The sequence below is a fragment of the Zeus faber genome (genome assembly GCF_960531495.2).
Source record: "Zeus faber genome assembly, chromosome: 21".
In the NCBI taxonomy this organism is placed as follows: Eukaryota; Metazoa; Chordata; class Actinopteri; order Zeiformes; family Zeidae; genus Zeus; species Zeus faber.
Window position 1 is genome coordinate 986,509 of NC_137208.1, and position 13,482 is coordinate 999,990.

The following is a 13,482-nucleotide window of genomic DNA, read 5'->3' on the forward strand; positions in this document are numbered from 1 at the left end:
GCCGGGCTGGATATTTTAACGGAACAATATACGAATACACGATAGACACAATACCGCTGGATACATAAAACCGTATTTTATTGTATTCCAAACAATTATTATTATTAAAATTGTATCTTGAAAATGTAATCACATAATAAGGACATACATCGTTTTGCCCGATGTCCGCGGTCCGTCACGCATATTGTTCCGCCTCACTGTTCCGCTTAACGGCGTCGTAAAGCGGAAGTTCAAAGCTGCTGTGTAATAGTGTCCCTGCGCCGCGTCTCGTGTCCGATCTTCAGTTTCACTGTTTGTGGTAAAATGCCGGATTATCTGGGAGGAGACCAGAGGAAGGTGAACGCGAAGGAGGAGGACAAGGAAGATGGACCCATCCGAGGTATTCTGTTCGCTTTACAGCCACACCTTTCGGCTTCGGCGGTGACCTGCGGCCACTAGCCTAGCCAGTTAGCCTAGCCTAGTATAGCCTAGCATAGCCTGCAAAACAACAACTTCTGTGAAACCGAGTTAGGTGTGATTAGAAAAGAAAAGAAGAAGAAACTGTCTTTATTCGTCACGCAACACACCAACACATGCTTGCACACACACACGCACATGCTTTGATGGTGCTGGTGAAATGGCTCCTCTGCTTTTGAACCATCCTGGCTTGTCCTTCCTCCGGGGCCACAGCCAGGAGCAGTGGGCAGCGTACGTGGACGCGCCCGGGGACCAGGTGATAAGTGTCCATCGCTGGTCAGACCATGATGGGTGCATGTTTTTGAGGAGGGTCCTTACTGACGTGAGGTGGAGGAAACCCCATGTGAGCACGGGGAGAACATGCAAACTCCACACAGAAAGGCTCCTGTTTGGGAGATAACCCACCGGAGCACGGTGCCAACAGCGCCCCAGGCGGGAATCGAACCCAGGACCTTCTTGCTGTGAGGCAGCAGTGCAATGCACGCCATTAGTAGTAAGATTAAAGTAGGACGCTGTGTTTAAAACGAGTGTTTCAGGAAATAGAAAACAAATGTGAATCTAGATGTATTCAAACTACAGGTCATAACGCATCCTCTAAGGCTGAGTTTAATGGTTTGTTTTCTGAAACTGTTCTTTATGCATTGTTTTATTTAATGTGATTTTAGTGTAAAGGTCAAAGGAAATGCACTGCAGTGATAACGTTATTATCATGTATTAGTGTTATTTTAATCTCCATTGGCCCCACTACAGTGCTTTTAAAATGTATTAAAAATCATCTGAATAACTTTAACCTGTCCTCCTAATAACGACATCGATTTGGGTAAAGCGTCGTTTTTGCCGTATAACGTCTGACGTTCTGGCCTCTGTTTTAAGGGTATATCATGCTTTTGATTTGATTGCTTTTTGAGGGCTTGTTTTAAGTAGAATCATTAAAATGTTTACATAAATGCATTTTTATTTTTGGTGACCACACTCAAGCTTCATTCCAAGGATTTATTTTCTATTGTATTCATATGTTTTTCTTTCGTCCACAGCTTTGGACGAGGGTGACATTGCTTTGTTAAAAACATATGTAAGTACGACATAATGTGTATATATAATGTATTACCTAATTAGGCCTGGGAAGTGTTATTACTGTTATTAGTGTTAGTACTATTCCTGCACTTTGTTTATAGTTATAGTTAGTTATTTCTTGATTTGTTGTCTTGTTATTCTTTTGCTTAATTTTATTTGTTTATTTTTTTTATTGCCTATTGTTAATTTTTGTTTACTTTTTATATCCAAATCTTTATTATTTTGTGATTGCTTATTTTCATTGTTAGTTTTGGGTTTCTAATGGTATCTTGCCAATTCTCTATTTTATTACAGCTTTTTTATTTTTGCCTGTTGGTTTTGTGAGCTTCTCTGACCCTGCCATTACCCTCCATCCCTCCCTCTGCCGTTCCAGGGCCAGAGCACATACTCCAGGCAGATCAAGCAGGTGGAGGACGACATCCAGCAGCTGCTGAAGAAGATCAACGAGCTGACCGGTGCGGATGCTGGGGGCCATGTTTGATTCCCCCTTTTCCTAGAGGACTAGATACTGACCCCCATCTTGTGGCGCCCCCTACAGGCATCAAGGAGTCGGACACCGGCCTGGCTCCCCCGGCGCTCTGGGACCTGGCGGCCGACAAGCAGACACTGCAGAGCGAGCAGCCGCTGCAGGTTGCCAGGTATCGAGAAAACCCGCCATCCAGCTGGAGACGTGGCAACATGCAACAAACCTAAGAACTGGCAGAAAAACTGACAAAATACAATGGACCTTAAAGTTTACAATAAACAAGAAAAAATAAACCCAAAACTACACAACAAACAATACAATTGGGGCAAATATACAACAAACGTAGTTATAAACAATTTATAAAAAAAAACATTAAAATGAACAAAAAATGATAGGTGGTGGATAGGCAAACAGTTGTACTTCCTTTCATGAATAGTCCTTTTCATACTTTGTGTAATTCTCACGCCATTTTGTCTCTGTGTCTTCAGATGCACAAAGATCATCAACGCCGACTCTGAGGACCCGAAATACATCATCAACGTCAAGCAGTTCGCTAAGTTCGTGGTGGATCTGAGCGACCAGGTGGCACCCACCGACATCGAGGAAGGCATGAGGGTCGGGTGAGTGGATGCTTTTATTAATTATTAATTATTTTTTTCATGTTTTATTGTCTTTAAATATTTCAACTTATTCTACCAAATTGTTGTTTATTCTGTTTTTTGGCGGTTATTGTCAAATAGTTGGATTTTTAATTTCACTGGTAATTATTGTTTATTGTTAACGTTTACGTATACTGGTCAGTGCCTCATTGTTCTGTTTTGATTTATTTTCAGGTTATTTTCAGATATTTTTCTTGTTCCATCTGATCTGAACTCCATAGAACCACCTCCTGAATAATCTTGTTTCTTTTTTTTTTTTTTTTTTTTTTTCAGTGTCGACAGGAACAAGTACCAGATCCACATTCCACTTCCTCCCAAAATCGACCCCACGGTCACCATGATGCAGGTAGGAACCATGATGCAGGTAGAAAGGCTAGACCCAAGAGGGAAACCGGCCCCTGGACCCACACTCCTTCCTGTGCCTCTGTTTAGGTGGAGGAGAAGCCGGACGTGACCTACAGCGATGTGGGTGGATGCAAGGAGCAGATTGAGAAGCTGAGGGAGGTGGTGGAGACGCCGCTGCTCCACGTGAGTCCCAAAAAAACTGGAAACAAGTTGAGCCCCACCCATGTCTCCGTCCATGTTTGTTTAGACTCGCCTCACCGAGCAGGAAGCAATGCTGCTTCATGGGAAACTCTGAAAACTCATTTGCTTCGGAAGTGATGATGTGTTGCCTGGAACTCGGGGGGGGGGGGGGGGGGATTTTACATAACACCTTTAAAAAAAGAAGGGGGAGGGGGGGGGGAAGCTTTTATCAAAATGTTGTTTGTTTATTTTTATTTGTTTGCTTAGAAGTTTAATGTTCTAAAACACGGAAAATTTCATAAAATAAGTTTTTCTAATTGGATTCAAAATTTTGAACTTTTTGACAAAGTATTGGTCATCTGTGCATGAGGGCTCTCCAAACTCAGGATTGGCATCGGACCCAAAATCTGGTGTCGGGCACAAGTTTGGAGCTAGAAAGAACTACTATACTACTACTTATACCATACTATACTTACTGTAGTGTACTTCAAGATTCAAGATGTTTATTTATCACATTTATACGTACAAGCATACGTTTATGTAGTGAAATGTCTTTGCAACGCACCCGGACATGATGCACAATAAGTACTAACACAATAGCTAAGTAATTACTAACTAAACAGACTGATTCCTAAAATGTAATTCAGTCAGACACAGAATAAAATAAGAGTAAAAAGGTCATATACTGAGTGGCGATACAAAATACAAATAAAAGGAATAGACTTATGTATATACAGATATGTGCGGTAAAGTGGCATGTGAATAAAGTGAGGTAGTCTGTGTAGGGATATACAGTACAGTATACAACAGTACCCCCCTTCCAGCCATCCAGGTGCGTAGCGTGGTGTGCAATATCTGGGAGACCGCGTCATCCTTATTCAGCCTCTCGAAGCACTTCATGACCACAGAGGTGAGGGCTACCGGACGGTAGTCATTCAAGCAGGCAGATGTTCGGGACAGGGATGACGGTGGACCTCTTGGACGGGACCACCGACTCGGTCAGGGATGCGTTGAATATCCTTGTGAGCACCGGGAATAGCTGGTTAGCACAGGTCTTCAGTACTCATCCAGATATGCCATGTGGGCCCGCAGCTTTCCTGGTGTTCACACGCATCAGAGCCCTCCTGACGTCATGCTCAGACACTGAGAGTGCGCGCGCATCCCCAGCGATGTAACTCCAATTAGCCAGCGAGTTAGCGGTGCTGTTGTCAGACTCAAACCGCGCATAAAAAGAGTTCAGTTCGTTGGCGAGGGAGGCATCCACAATCGTGGCTGGGGAGGAGCTGCTTTTGTAGTTCGTAATAGTCTGCAGCCCCTGAAACAAGTGTCTGGTGTCCCATTGCTCCATCTGTAGCTCCAGTCACTCCGTACGTCCATTTGTTACGCCGATTTGTAATTGTCCATATTTCCGGATACAAGACCCTCGTTGTAAGCGGCCGTGTGAGCATTCAGAGCACCACGGATGGATTTATCGACCCACGGTTTCTGGTTTGAAATATCCGGAAACTTTAACCGTGGGAACGATGCTGTCTGCTAACGTGGCTATGAAACTCACAGCCACTTCCGTAAACTCGCTGACGTCACTGGAACTTGAGTGGTACATGTCCCATTCTACTGACGTAGACTGGGACATGTACCAAAGAGCGTCCTGAAGCGCAGCCTCTGATTGGCCCGTCCACCGCTTCACTTCCCTCATCACCACCGTTCCACATACGATGCGCGGCTTAACAGGAAGTAACGAGATGGCCGTATGATCTGACTTCCTGAAACCAGGGAGCGAGACGGTCTTGTATCTGTTCTTGTACGGTGTGTAGCAATGGTCCAAAGTTCTATCTCCCCTGGTGGCACACGTGATGTGTTGGTAGAAATTAGGCAGAACTTTCTTAATGTTCGCCCTGTTAAAGTCCCCAGTCACCACCACAGCCACGTTGGGATGTTTGTTTTGAAATCCGCACAACACATCATACAGGTCCCACAGGGCTGTGTCGGTGTTTGCTTGCAGTGGAATATAAACGGCTGTGATGATGACCGTGATGAATTCACAGGGGAGGTATAATGGACGGCATGAGATGGTCAGCTGTTCCAGGTTCAGCGAGAAGCAGCGGGAGAGACTTGATGTTGTTGGGGTTACACCAGCAGCTGTTTATCATGAGGCAGACGCCTCCATCCTTGGATTGTACTTGCTTCTTGCTGTAGTGTACTCACTTGAGTGTAGCAGCCATGGTCGCACTACACACTGTCAACTTTGATCGATGTGTACATGTGTTTTTATTCTTTCTTCCTGTTCCTCCTCCTCAGCCCGAGCGCTTCGTCAACCTGGGCATTGAACCACCGAAGGGTGTGCTGCTGTTCGGCCCGCCCGGCACGGGCAAGACGCTGTGCGCCCGCGCCGTGGCCAACCGCACAGACGCCTGCTTCATCCGGGTCATCGGGTCAGAGCTGGTGCAGAAGTACGTGGGGGAGGTGAGTGCTGCCCCAGGACCACATCCCTAAAGCCTCTTACCTATGAAGAGCCCAGCTTCCTGCGGGGCGGGGCTTGTCTCAGCACTTCCTGTCTGTCGTCCAGGGAGCCCGGATGGTGCGGGAGCTGTTTGAGATGGCGCGCACCAAGAAGGCATGTCTGATCTTTTTCGACGAGATCGACGCCATCGGAGGTGAGTTCAGCAACTTCCTGTTTTACTGGAAATTATGTAATTGAAAAACTTTCAAAGTAAAGGTTGTGGAGTTTTAATGTGGGTGGGACTACGGGATTTAAGATAAGAATACTTTATTAATCCACAAAGGACTGTTTTGAATCAATTACTCTATATATATATATATATATATATATATATATATATATATATATATATATATATATATATATATATATATATATACACACACACACACACACACACACATGATTTCTTTGCATGTTTGTCACACTTAATGTTTCAGATCAAACAAATTTAAATATCAGACAAAGACAACACAAGTAAAGACAAAATGCAGTTTTTAAATGAAGGTGTTTATTATTGAGGGGGAAAATCCAAACCCAACTGGTCCTGTGTGGAAAGGTGAGGCCCCCTAAAGCTAATAAGTGCTTGGCTTTTTGCCCAGTTCCTTTGTCATGGTGGAGTCATGACCTCTGACCCTAACGGAGGCAGGTGAGGCCTGCAGCTCCTTGGATGTTGTCGTGGGGTCTGTTGTGACCTCGTGGATGAGTCGTCGCCGCGCTCTCGGGGTCATTTTGGTCCTGGGAAGCTTCAGCACTCTTCCATGTCTTAGCCGCTTGTGGATAACGGCTCCACTGTGGTTGGCTGAGGCCCAGAGCTTTAGAAATGACTTCGTAACTGTTCAGACCGATGGATCTCGATGACCTTGTTTCTCATTTGTTCCTGAATTTCTTGGGATGGAAGCACGACGTCGAGCTTCTGAGGATCTTGTGGTCGACTTCACATCGTCGGGCAGGTCCTATGGAAGTGATTTCTTGTTGAGAACAGGCGTGGCACCAAGCACCCTGGGCGTGGCTGGAGACCTTGAACTCAGCTTTCCAAGGACGTTCAAACCACAGCTCCTTTATGTTTTAACGGGGGGGGAGGGCAATCACCTTTCCACACAGGACCAGTTGGGTTTGGATTTTCCCCCTCAATAATAAACACCATTTAAAAACTGTGTGTGTGTGTGTCCCCCCGTGTCCGTCCGCCCTTCCTTCCTTCCTTCCCAGTTCATTGACATTTAGAAAGTATTTCAAAGTAAAAGCGTGCTCCTCCCTGTGAAGGTGCTCGTTTTGACGATGGGGCGGGTGGAGACAACGAGGTGCAGCGGACGATGCTGGAGCTGATCAACCAGCTGGATGGGTTCGATCCCCGGGGGAACATCAAGGTGCTGATGGCCACCAACCGCCCCGACACCCTGGACCCCGCCCTAATGAGGCCTGGGCGCCTGGACCGCAAGATTGAGTTCAGCCTGCCTGACCTGGAGGTGAGTGGAGGTGTTTTCCCGTCGGCCCCGTTCTCTCCGAACGGGGCAGATTCAAGATGGCCACCGCGGCGTCGGAAACAGGAAGTGGAATTATTGTGTTTCTTTGTTCCAGGGTCGGACGCACATCTTCAAGATCCACGCTCGCTCCATGAGCGTGGAGAGAGACATCCGCTTCGAGCTGCTGGCACGACTCTGCCCCAACAGCACCGGTGAGGGAGCTGAGCCTCATTCTGCTGATCCATCGTAATCATAATCGTAATCATCTGCTTCCATTTGACATGAGATTTGTTTGGAATTTAAACCTGGTTCAGTGTTGATTCTTCTGGTCAGTTCAGTGTAACAGCTGCTCACAGGACTCTCCAGGGCTGAATGCTAACTGTTAGCTCAACGCATGGTGGCAGATGGGGTCAGCTAGCCTAGCTCCTGTCACATCCGTTAAGATAGCAATGGGGGGGGATACAATGTTTTGTAACGACTGTTAAAAAGGGGGGAGTGTCCATTGAATTCGGGCGGAGGCGCAGCATGCTGGGCTCACTGTGACATGGTGATGTCCCGCCTCGACTACTGCAACGCTCTCTTAACAGGCTTGAGTGGTGAAGCCACAGCAGATGATACAGAATGCGGCACGCTGGTTAAACACTGGTGTTCAACCAGCCAAAGAGGGCACACGTCACTCTGCTGCTCATCGAGCTCCACTGGTTACCTGTAGCCGCTTGGTTACCTGTAGCCGCCCGCATCAAGTTCAAGTCTCTGATGCTGGCCTACAGAGTGATTGCTGGGAATGCTACCACCTACTTAAATGCTCTTGTAAGAGCACATGTTGTCCCCCGGATGCTGCGCTTGTCAAATGAGCGTGGCCTGGCTCTGCCGGCCGTACAACCACGGCAATCCAGGCTATTCTCATTTGTAGTTCCATGTTGGTGGAACGTGCTGCCAAAAACGACCAGAGCAGGGACCTCCCTCTGTCTTTAAGAAGTACTTGAAGACCCAGCTCTTCAGAGGTTACCTCCTGTCCTAACCTACAATTACTTAGCACTACTTAGCAGTATTTATTGTTACACTGATGTCTCTGTTGCAATGTAGCTTGAATGTTATTCTCCCTTGTAAGTCGCTTTGGATAAAAGCGTCTGATAAATGACTAAATGTAACTTCCCATGATGCCTTGCGGTGGCAGGCGCTGAGATCCGCAGCGTGTGCACGGAGGCCGGCATGTTCGCCATCCGCGCGCGGCGGAAGATCGCCACGGAGAAAGATTTCCTGGAGGCCGTCAACAAGGTCATCAAGTCCTACGCCAAGTTCAGCGCCACGCCCCGCTACATGACCTACAACTGAGGTGCTGTCGCCACGGCAATGTCCAAAACAACATCACTGTCACGTCAATGTCTCCATTGTTCCAAAAATAAAGTTTATTCTGCATTGATTCACACACTGAGCAGCACGTTGGATTACTTCAAACTTTGTAAAAGATCTAAACAGCAAAGCACCCGGTGCACGGCCTGGCAACTGGGGTTGCATGGACCGGCAACACGGTGAACCGGTTTCAACCCTTTAATGTTGGTTGATAATTGTAATTGATGGAGAAAGCAGTAATTATTACCTCCTGATTTAAAACGTTGAGCAACTTGAATCTTCTCAAAAGAGCAACAAATAATTGTACATGTTTCATGTGTCTAAACGGGTCAACCAGGCAACTGGCAGCCGTCCTGGTCAGGCCCTTTATTGAAAAATGATTTGTGATATCAGTATAAATAGTTAATTTGAGTGAAAATCCATATTTTAATATTTAATACCACGTCTCATATGCTGTAATAATTGAAAAGTGGCTGCAGCTTCACCTCCACCTGCTCCACGGTTGCCCAGATCTGGTTGTTTGGGACAACCGCTGGCAGACCCTGCATTGGAAAATTGATTCTTAGTGTTGGCAACTTGGCAACCGTGCACCAGTTGTCCGTTGCCAAGATGGAGAACAACGTTGCCCAATTTCAATCCAGTGACAATGATGAGTTTATAATATGACAGAGCTCTGGCAACCGGGTGGAGGCTGGACAGCAGCCGCTCCGTCAAAAGGATCTTTAAATATTAAAATAAATTAGCCTTTAGAAATACTTGAACAGCCTCCACGTTGTACTCAGAACAGGAATCAAATACTTTAAAAAGTGTCTGAAATCCATCTCCATGGAAACGATTGCCAGACTTCAAATAAAACTTAATTTGAACGTGTATCTGACTCGCTGCTGTTTAAATGTAACTGATTTAAAACCAAATTCTCTGATTGGCCGTTGGAGCGGAACCTGAATCCACACAACGGTCGCCGTGGCAACTGCCGCTCAACACACGCACTGGGGGTGGGAGAGTGGGCGTGGTTATGACGGGGTGCGTCAGGGCCACGCCCTTCTCACCTCCATCACACCTTGAGGAGTCGTGATCGGCAGCACCATCTTTACAAAACACAAACAAAACAACCCCCACCCTAAAACCCACACGCCCACTTCCTGTTCTCAGACGTCAGAGGCGTGGGGGTCGATGGGGGCGGGGCTTGGCACAGGGGGCGGGGCTTGGCGGCACCGCCGGGCGTGCAGCACGGCGTCGTGCACGGTGGGAAACACGACGTCCGGGGTCACGACCCCTGAGAAGAAGTTTAGGGAGTCCAGCTCGTCCAGCAGCGCCCCTGGTGGAGGGGGGTTTACAGTGAGCACGCAGAGTACATACAATGAGTATAATATATAAAGCCATACTGATACTGATACTCATACTAGGAGGGAAATGCAGTTTCTAGTTGTAGAAGCAGCTGCATCTGTTTATTTTTACTCATGAAGAATAAATTATCGAAAATATGACATTCTACAAAAGGACGTAAAAAAATACTACAAAACACTGAACTCACGGCTGCACCCGGCGATGAGCACCCGGACGTCCACGGCAGAGTACTCCTTCAGCACCTGAGGACGTTGATCAAATACTTCACTACGTGAAGTGAACCGGCGTGTGGCTGATGGTGGAAGTTCAAGTGGGAAACCTCCGCGGCTAGCAGCATGCTAACTGATTAGCTCAATGCATGGCCGCAGGTGGGATCAGCTAGCCTAGCTCCAGGTGGACACGTACCGCTTTAATGGCTTTGACTCCAACCGAGTCCATGAAGTTGACGGGCGTCCAGTCCAGCACCAGCGTGTGGATCGGGGCCTGGCCCCCCAGGAAGAACACCTCCTCTCCCGCCTCCCCCTCCTGTCCTCCACCCGCCGCCTGGCCGTTCAGCTGCGCCCCCTGCTGGCTCCACGACACCACCTCGTGGCTCACGCCCCCGACCTGCAGCCAATCACAGCACCGCTTCAACTTCTGCAACTTCTGAATGACTGGAAATAAGTAAGTAATGAGAGGCTGCTCCCCGGGGCAGGGCTCACCGGGGCGGCACTCGGGTTCCGTGCGCTTGACCGGTTCTGCTTGGTCTCAGCTTGATGTACAGACTGGATCTGGGACGGATGAACACCAGTCTGTCAGGAAATGACACAAAAACACATCAAGTCAATTTCATCTTCAAACAAAACAAAAAAAAACAACACAGTTTTCAGTCACAGACGTGCACGCTCCCACGTGCACTCACCTTCTCGTGCAGCGCCTGGACGTAGAGCTCACTGTTCGCAAAGTAGATGGATGAGTTGGACTGAAAGATCCTGACGCCAGGACACTGCACCGCCTACACACACACACACACACACACACAGTGCACATTGAAAAGCTGTTTGATGTCGTGTGAACATTTGGAAAACAAATTCATTGTTGAAATGTTCATATGTTCACATCCTGTTTGTGTTGAGTCAATGAGTCTGAGTTAATTAGATAATGATACAGAGTCAATGACTCCGTCAATGAGTCTGAGTTTATGAGTTAATGAGTCAACGAGTTCAGTGTGTGAGCTCATGGGGGCGGGGCTTTGTGTTTCCACCAATGACAGCTTTGAGGGGGAGGACGCTTCACATCAGTCTTCAACATATGCAGCCGAGCTCTGGATTCAAACATTTAATCTGTGAGGCTGAGCTGAGCCGGGACCCCAGGGCCCCGTGCCGCCCGACCACCACAACAGAGTAAGAGCCTCCTCCGGTGCAGAGGTTCCCAACCAGCCGGCCGTGGACCGGGCGTGGCCGTAAGAACACCGGCAGGAGTTTTGTCAAAAGGGAGTAAATTAAATACGTGTCAAATAAAAACACTGTTTTAGTGCTTTTATTTAGTGTCTTAGTTTGAGAAACACATTTCTCAACGTGATCTTTGGCCAATGTTGACATTCCAACACAAACAGTGAAACAGGCAGCGCAGAGGCAGAGCGCAGGCTGTTTGGGACGAAACTGAAGAACAGACGAGGAAAGAGGAGGAGGCTGAGTTTCACCTCCTCATAGCGCCGCACGTCTACGTACAACCCCGAGCCTGGAACCTCCCCCAGGATCACTGCCCTGGGGCTGAGAGAGGGGGGGTGGGGTGAGAGACAGAGAGAGAGAAGGGGGGGGGAGAGGGGGATTAATTTGACAGAGAGAGAGACAGACAGATGGATGGTAGATGACAGACAGACAGATGACTAGAGGTGCAGTGTGGTACCTCTGACTTCTGTAGATGACGGTAAAGATGGCCACCGCCACGGCAACCAGCAGCCCATAATCCAAGCCGAGCAGCGCGGAGGCGGAGAAGGACGCGAGCCAGACCACCTGACAGGAAGCACGGCAAGTTTTACACGCCCTTATTTGGAGTTGCACCTTCCCTGGCTGTCACCTGTATGCCCTTATAAGGCAGTAAGTTGTGACTTTTTTCCGTTTCTTTTTCCAACTTGATTCTGGACGACGCCCAAACTCCTGGATGGCGTTGCTAGGTTACCAACCCTGCATAAGCTGTTGGTCGGCAAATTTTAATCAGACACACAGACGGATACTGTCTTGTACTTGGATTACTGAATTCAGTATTACCACAGTATTGGAGCAGCATTACTGTAGTATTGATACAGTATTGGAGCAGTATTACTGCAGTATTAGAGCAGTATTACTGCAGTAGCGGTGCAGTACTGCATGGCGCTCCTCACCAGCTCCGTCCTGCTGCTCCTCCACAGCACCGGGATGTCACGGACCTGTTTGAACATCCCCAGAAGGTTGACCAGGATGATGGAGCCCAGCACGGCCTGCAGGAACACCACCATATTCAAAACAAAATCAATAATACCAGTCATAACCATATTCATAAGTATATCTTATGTTTCTAGGAGCTTTAGTAATGAGTCATAACGACAGAAGAGCTCAAAAATCAAATAATATTCATGGAATGGGTGGAGGTGGATGGGTGGGTGGAGGGATGACCCACCTGAGGAAGAGGCTCGAACACGAAGCCGATGGCGACAATAACGAGAAGAACGAGGAGAGAAGCCAAGAGACCTGCTAACTACACACACACACACACACACACACACACACACACACCATACACACACACACCATACACACACACACCATACACACATACACACACACACCATACACACACAAACACACACATACACACACACACACCATACACACACACCATATACACACACACACCATACACACACACCATATACACACACACACACACACACACACCATACACACACACACACCATACACACACACACCATACACACACACACCATACACACACACACCATACACACATACACACACACACCATACACACACACACAAACACACACATACACACACACACACACCATACACACACACCATATACACACACACACACACACACACACCATACACACACACACACACACCATACACACCATACACACACACACACACACCATACACACCATATACACACACACCATACACACCATACACACACACACACACACCATACACACCATATACACACACACACACACACACACACACACACACACACACACATACACACCATACACACCATACACACACACACACACACACACACACACACACACACACACACACACACACACACACACACACACACACACACACACACACACACCATACACACCATACACACCATACACACCATATACACACACACACCATACACACCATACACACACACACACACACACACATCACACACACACACACACACACACACACACACACACACACACACACAGGTCAGCAGCAGTGAGACAGTAAAGTCCTGTCTGTTTGCAGAGTGTGTTCCATGTTCAAAGTTCTCCATCTTAAGTGCTCCTCCACCCAAAACACCGCCCGGTGTGACGGTGCAGAGGTGGCTCCTCCATCACTGTTTGCTCAAATCAATGACATCATGTAATGT

General features: G+C 47.5%; 2 protein-coding genes across 2 annotated transcripts in view; one reads left to right on the top strand and one right to left on the bottom strand.

Moving 5' to 3' along the window:
- Positions 1 to 227: 227 nt before the first annotated feature.
- psmc2 (proteasome 26S subunit, ATPase 2) lies at positions 228 to 9,366 on the top strand. The gene is made up of 12 exons (XM_080022539.1): positions 228 to 379; positions 1,491 to 1,528; positions 1,904 to 1,985; positions 2,069 to 2,168; positions 2,485 to 2,616; positions 2,929 to 3,001; positions 3,088 to 3,183; positions 5,479 to 5,643; positions 5,747 to 5,834; positions 6,944 to 7,146; positions 7,259 to 7,355; positions 8,321 to 9,366. Exons 1-12 carry the CDS (start codon positions 304 to 306, stop codon positions 8,476 to 8,478), a joined length of 1,308 nt encoding a protein of 435 aa, XP_079878665.1. The 5' UTR covers positions 228 to 303; the 3' UTR covers positions 8,479 to 9,366.
- Positions 8,529 to 13,482, bottom strand: part of slc26a5 (solute carrier family 26 member 5) — a 26,311-nt gene continuing 21,357 nt past the window's right edge. The window contains exons 10-18 of the mRNA XM_080022538.1: positions 12,481 to 12,558; positions 12,206 to 12,301; positions 11,731 to 11,837; positions 11,525 to 11,594; positions 10,745 to 10,837; positions 10,545 to 10,634; positions 10,249 to 10,449; positions 10,031 to 10,085; positions 8,529 to 9,814 (exon numbers count right to left, since the gene is read on the bottom strand). Coding sequence (XP_079878664.1) covers positions 9,645 to 9,814; positions 10,031 to 10,085; positions 10,249 to 10,449; positions 10,545 to 10,634; positions 10,745 to 10,837; positions 11,525 to 11,594; positions 11,731 to 11,837; positions 12,206 to 12,301; positions 12,481 to 12,558 — 960 coding nt within the window. The 3' untranslated portion in view covers positions 8,529 to 9,644. The remainder of the gene's footprint in view (positions 9,815 to 10,030; positions 10,086 to 10,248; positions 10,450 to 10,544; positions 10,635 to 10,744; positions 10,838 to 11,524; positions 11,595 to 11,730; positions 11,838 to 12,205; positions 12,302 to 12,480; positions 12,559 to 13,482) is intronic.

Excerpts from the sequence above, each read along its gene's own strand:
- psmc2 (XM_080022539.1), top strand. The coding sequence starts at position 304 with ATGCCGGATTATCTGGGAGGAGACCAGAGGAAGGTGAACGCGAAGGAG. Across the intron at positions 1,529-1,903 it reads TTGCTTTGTTAAAAACATAT|GGCCAGAGCACATACTCCAG; the intron begins GTAAGTACGACA and ends CTGCCGTTCCAG. Across the intron at positions 3,002-3,087 it reads CCACGGTCACCATGATGCAG|GTGGAGGAGAAGCCGGACGT; the intron begins GTAGGAACCATG and ends GCCTCTGTTTAG.